General features: G+C 49.9%; 1 protein-coding gene and 1 pseudogene across 3 annotated transcripts in view; both read left to right on the top strand.

The window, feature by feature from the left end:
- The first annotated feature begins 209 nt into the window (after positions 1-209).
- The window catches only part of Hmcn2 (hemicentin 2), a 141,161-nt gene continuing 135,370 nt past the window's right edge, over positions 210-6,000 (top strand). For all 3 annotated transcript variants that reach the window (XM_074052994.1, XM_074052993.1, XM_074052995.1), the window contains exon 1: positions 210-563. In XM_074052994.1, coding sequence (XP_073909095.1) covers positions 311-563 — 253 coding nt within the window. In that variant the 5' untranslated portion in view covers positions 210-310. The remainder of the gene's footprint in view (positions 564-6,000) is intronic.
- Positions 2,650-2,708, top strand: LOC141415944 (U6 spliceosomal RNA; annotated as a pseudogene).

Below are 6,000 nucleotides of genomic sequence, written 5' to 3'. Positions count from 1 at the left end.
CCGCCCCACCTCCTTTCTGCCGCCTGTCCCGCGTCCTCCTCTAACCTTGGGGCTGGACTGGCTAGCAGCGGGGGTGGGAAAATTTGAGTCACGGCGGGGGGAGCGGAGGAGGCGGGCCGTGACCCTGAACGGGGTGGGCTCTAGGACCCGCCTCGGGCTCCCAGTAGGGGGACCCCACTGCGCACCCCTGTCCCGCGCGCACCAGCTGCACCAGCCGCGGCCCGAGACACCGCGCGCTGCAACCGTGCTTTGCGTGGCCGCAGGGTGCACCCGGGCGACATCGCTCGCTGCGACCTGCGCGTCGCTCAGCATGACTCCCGGGGCGCCGCTCCTGCGCCTGCTGGCGGCTGTCTCCGCGGCAGCAGCGGTGGCAGGCGCGCCCGGGACCGCGCTGCCTCCCACCACGGGCGACGCCACCCTGGCCTTCGTCTTCGATGTTACTGGCTCCATGTGGGATGACCTGATGCAGGTGATCGACGGTGCCTCGCGCATTCTGGAGCGCAGCCTGAGCAGCCGCAGCCAGGCCATCGCCAACTACGTGCTGGTGCCCTTCCACGACCCAGGTAGCGAGGGCTCCCACCCGCCCCGTGCCCCGCGCCCTGCGCCCAGTCGTTGCGCGCGCTCACCTGACGCGCGCCACCTTTGCGCCCTGGGCGCACCTGTAGGTCCGCGGGCACGCGGTGACCGGTGACTGGGCGGGGGCGCCTCTGCCACAATCACTCTTCCGGGACCCAGGTTACCTGGGGCAGCCATTGCAGCGTCCCTTATCTCCTCGAGGCATCTTTCTTCCCTTCTTCTCCTGTGCTTTCCTGGTGGTGCTGTCGGGATAGCGGCAGAGAGCCAGGGGAGGGGGCGTGGTGGGGTTGGGGTGGACTGGGGGTGGGGGGCTCAACGTTCAAATGCTGCGCAGCTACTTCCTAGTTGTGCGACCCCAGCAAGGGACCTCACCTCCCTGAGCTTCGCATTCCCTGATTGTGAAAAGGTGAGAGCACGCTGAGATGTTGATATGAGGCGCCCTGCTCCCATGCAGTTTGTTTTTCTTAGAATTCACTCCCAGTCCGGGCTTTGGAGGCGAGGACATCCCCAAAGGCAGGCCGTGGGGCCACCAAGGAACTCACAGGGGGAGCATCCCTCTCTACAGCGACTTGCCCTTTGCCTGCCTTCCTTAGGAAAGCAGTGGCTGCCCTGGACAACCGGGTCAGCGCTCCACCTACCAATTCTCACTGTGGGTCCCCCATCTCAGCTCCTTCTTCCATGCAGGATGCCCCTAGCTGTCCCAGAACCCCCTGCCTTGCAGCTCAGGGTTAGGGGCGCGGCACTTGGCCCCACCTTGGAAGTTTCCTTGGACAGCATTGTGGAGTGCTCTTGACAAGTAGCCAGTCTTGACAGCGGGACTGCTTTCCCTCCACCTTTTTTTTTTTTTTTAAAATGAAAAATTTCAAATTTAACAATGAAATGGGGAAAGCCAGTACATTGAACACCTGCGTCCCCTCGATTTTATGTGCTGTATTATCCCTTGTCTCTCCATCATCGCCTCTCTCTATCCAGAGGGTAGCTTAAAAAAAAAAAAAGCCTCCCCATCCCCAGTCTTTGCAAAATTGCAGAGTAAAGTGTTTTTGTGCAGTGTTTTTGTGCAGAGGAAACACACAAAACCGATGGTACGCAGGTTAGTGGACCCTCTTAGAAGAACGTGATTTATTAATTGCAGCGTCATTACAGGTACTTGAACAATTCCCAGGCAGTGTTCAGGCCAAGTGTTGTCGTCGTGGGTGTGCAGGCCCCTTTTGCTTCCAGGAGTTCTGGGCATTGTGGGGCCCTGTGGTTCAAAGCCCAGAAGGATTTCTGGAAACACCAAAAGGACAGCTGCCACCTTGGGGTGTGAGGAGCAGCAAGGTTGGGGCATTGTGAGAAGGTGGGGTGTGAACTGGACCCATGGCTTCAGCTGGGACGCAGCTCAGCCTTTCTCTCCCCAGTGCTCACCCACTTTTCTGGATTGTTCTTTGACTTTAGGAACACACCGAAGGAGCTTATACATCTAAACCACGCCTTTAGAGAAATTGGGACTAGGACACCAGTAAGACTTCCCCAAGGCCACCTGCCAGGGTGATGTCATTCTTGGTTTATAACCTGGGTTTATCTCTGAAACGCTTGGTTCCAGCTGCAGGGCAGCATGCAGCCTTTTGGAACAAATGTAGTAAGTGCCCCGAAGCCCAGGATTGGGCTCCTGAGGGCTGTCCTTGCTGTCCCCTTTCTGGCCATCAACTTCAGGGAGGGACACCCTCCTCCTTCCTCTCCTCTCGGGGGGCTGAGCTGGCATGCATCTCTCCAGCCGTCTGGAGGCTCAGCCCATCATTCCTTCCTCCCTGAAACAAAAAACCCACTCCTCCTCCTGGATTCCCCAAATCGTCCTCCCTACAAACCCCCAGTTTCCACATGGAGGGGGACTCCAGTATCAATTGAGACCTCAAATTGGGTAGAGCCCAGGGAAGATCACAGCATGAAAGGTGGTAGGGTGGCCTGGTGGGAACAGGACAGGTGGGGAGTAGAAAGTGACAGTGCCTGGCTGTTGGTTGGTCCTCAAGGGAGGGGACCAAGGAAAGGCTCTCTCTGAGAAGCTGCATGACCAGAGGGCACAGGGAACCGGAATGAGTGCTCGCTTCGGCAGCACATATACTAAAATTGGAACGACACAGAGAAGATTAGCATGGAACCGGAATGACTGTTGGATTTTGACTGCTTGCCTAGCAGAGGCTTGGCTTGGTGATGGCTGGAGAAGAATCTGGTGTGAGGGACAGGTGTGTGTGTGAGCCTCAGCAGCAAAGGGAGGAGAGAAGCAGGGAGGGGTGGGGGCAGGACTAGATCCAGCGGGGCCAGGCTAGGAGCGTTTGGAGCACTTGCATTTCCTTCTATGGGCTGGGGAGCTGCCACTGCTGCCTTCTGAGCAGGGACTGGAGCTGGGGTTTAGGCTTGGCTGCAGCTTTTGAATCACCAAAAGGAATTTCCTTTGGTGGAAGATGAACTTGAGAAATAGGAGTTGTAGCTAACAGGCCTCCCAGGTCTGCTAGCTAGGAGGGTTTTCCAAAAGCAAGCACCAACAGAATCCACAGGGCAGATACAGCAGTTGGAAATGTTTTTGTAAGTTTTTAAATGCCAAAAGTGGCATGTTCCCAGAGCAGAAAAGTGAGGAATCTATTAACCCACTCATTTGGCTGGAAATTTCCATCATTTTCAGTTTTTCTCTAGTTAAGTGTTGCAATCTTGTCTGCATCTTTTTGGTTGGTGTTTTTTGGTTTGTTTTGGTTTTGGAGACAGGATCCCAATGGAAGCAACTTCCATTGGCTTCTCTGTAGGATGAAGTTCCTCAAGTGGAATTCTGAGGCCATTTTTAACACATGGGGTGGGTGGCAGCGCTTCGACTTGTTTTCTGGAATGTTTCACCAGAAGCATTTGAGGGGCCCTCGCAGTGAGCTGTCCCCAACACTAGGAACTAGGAAACATGTTTTTGCCCTAATTCAAAAGATGGGAAATCATCTTGTTTTAATTGCTTTTGAGTCTAAATACAGTTTCAAGTATTCATTAGATGTATGTGTGTGAAGGAGAGAGAGAGAGAAAGAGAGAGAGAGAGAGAGAGAGAGAGAGAGAGAGAGAGAGAAATTGATTTTTCCCTGGTCATTGGCATTTTCATATTGCTTGTGATTCCTTTAAATATTTATGTAGAGAAATCTAGTGATTTTTTTTCCCTTTTGTGATTTCTTTGTTTACATATTTAGAAAAATGATTTTTAGTTTTTCTATCATAAACTCAATTAGATAGATGTTCTGGATTTTTTGTTTTGTTTTCTCTCTTGGCATTTAATTCTTTCACCTGAAATCAAAAAAATTGTTGAAGGCATATACAAAAGAAATCTAGTACACTTCTCCTGGAACCGTGCAGGTACATTTTATCAGATGGTCTTCTTTGTCACCATTTGGATCTGGCTTTTCCCCAGATTACCTCATCTACTAGGAATTGATCTAGGCTTTCCATTCTCTTCTGTTGCATGACAATTCTGTGCCAGCAGCACATTACATTAATCACTAGTATTTATAATAATATCTACCCACAGAGTGAATCCTGCTTTCTATTATCTTTTTCTTTTTGAGATAGGACCTCGCTATGTTGCTCTGGCTGGCTTCTTGCCTCAGCCTCCCCAGTGCTGGGATTACAAGAGCAAGACACCATACCTGGCTTTATTTTTTCTTATAAAAATTTTCATAAAGTTTTAATTTTGCAGCAGTTTTAGATTTGTGGTGTTATTGTGAAGATAGAGCAGAAAGGTCTAGCTGACCCCCATTTCCCCTCCGGTTACGAACTTCTTATAGTACCGTGGCACTTGTACCACAGTGACTGAGCCAATCTTATGCATACTTCACTCACATTTCCTTAGTTTCTCTTTAATGCCCCTTTTCTGTCCCAGGACCCTATCCAGGACCACACTGCATTTAGTTGTCCTGTCTCCTTGGGTTCCTCTTGGTGGGTTCTTTTTGATGACACATTGTTTTTTTAGAGTAATGGTCAGGTATTTTTTTCTCTGTTGAGCTTTGTCTGGTTTGTTCTTAAGTTAGCCATGTGTTTTGGGGGAAGACCAAAGAGGTACAGTGCAGGCTCATCACATATTTAAAAAACACATGATATCAGTATGGCAGCCTGCTAAGCCTGATCTACCACGTGGTCACCTGTCACAGGTAGTGTTGGTCTCCCCCCTTTTTTTTGAGCCATGCCTCCAGCCTTTTTTGCTTTGGTTATTTTGAGATGGAGTCTCACTTTATGGACTGTGATTCTCCTGTTTGTGCTTCCCCACTGGATCCCATTATGCCCAGCCACTGATTGAGATGGGGGTCTTTGAAGCTGGATCCTCCCAATCTCTGCCTCCTGGGTAGCTTAGCTAGAATTATAGGTGTGAGCCACCCCACCCAGCTTGGAATTACACAAATGATTTGGAATTTTTCTGTCTGTGAGAGTTGTCTTTTCTTCCTCACTTATTTATTGTTGCCTATTTAGAGGCTTTTAAAAGTTGTTTTTATTTACTGTTAGATTTTGATCACTTCCTTACTCCCTGCAACTATGGGATGCTCACTTTGTGAATTTCTGCCCCAGTCCCAGAATTAGTCATTTCTACGAGGCGTGCTGGTCCCTTTTGTTGGAGAACTGTTGGTAGCCAGTCTCTGGTGGTGCTGAGGAAATCATTGCTTCTAGACCCTTCTTAGTAACCAAGCAAGGAGAGCTATGTTGTGGCCATCACCTGTGTTCATGCCTCTTCTGTCTATCGGTCTTCCTGGATGTGACCATCCCTATCTCTGTCAAGCTAAACACAAGTTCACACTGACGTCTCCAATTCCAAATTATTACCACATGGACCTCTTTCCATATATGATGGGCCAAACATATGTGGCTTAGCTCCAACTTCCCATTCCAACAGTGATACCCTGGCTCCCACTGGGCGCCATCCGTTCAGTTCCACTGCACATAGGTACAGTTTCAGAATTGCTCACCCACAGCCAAGGGCACAGCCTCAACTAGGTCCTGTCTATCCGTTTGCCTTCGGTCCTCCAAACTCTGTTCATTTCTGTAGTAATTTAAACCAGCACCTCATTCTTCCTCCCTCCTCCTCCCTCCCCTTCCCTCCCTCTCCCTCATTCCTTCCTTTTCTGTCTTGGAGACTGAACCCAGGGCCTGTGCGTGCTGCTGGCCCTCGAGACTCCTTCTTTTTCTTCCTTATTCTTCATCTTCAACATATTCTTAAGTATTAGTTCTTTCAGATGAAATTCAGAAAACGCTCACCCCCTTCCCCCAAATCCTACTGTGATTTTGTCAAATCTTGACTTTGGGAAGAATTTTCATTAAAAAAAATTCACTTGTTCCCAGAAGGCCTGTATCTTCCATGTTCACATTTCCTATTTCCTTTAGGAAAGATTTATAGTTTTTTTTTTCTTATACGTTCCACCCATTTCTTTTAAAGAT

This window comes from Castor canadensis, chromosome 13 (genome assembly GCF_047511655.1).
Source record: "Castor canadensis chromosome 13, mCasCan1.hap1v2, whole genome shotgun sequence".
NCBI lineage: Eukaryota > Metazoa > Chordata > Mammalia > Rodentia > Castoridae > Castor > Castor canadensis.
This window is presented reverse-complemented; position numbering and strand designations above follow the sequence as displayed.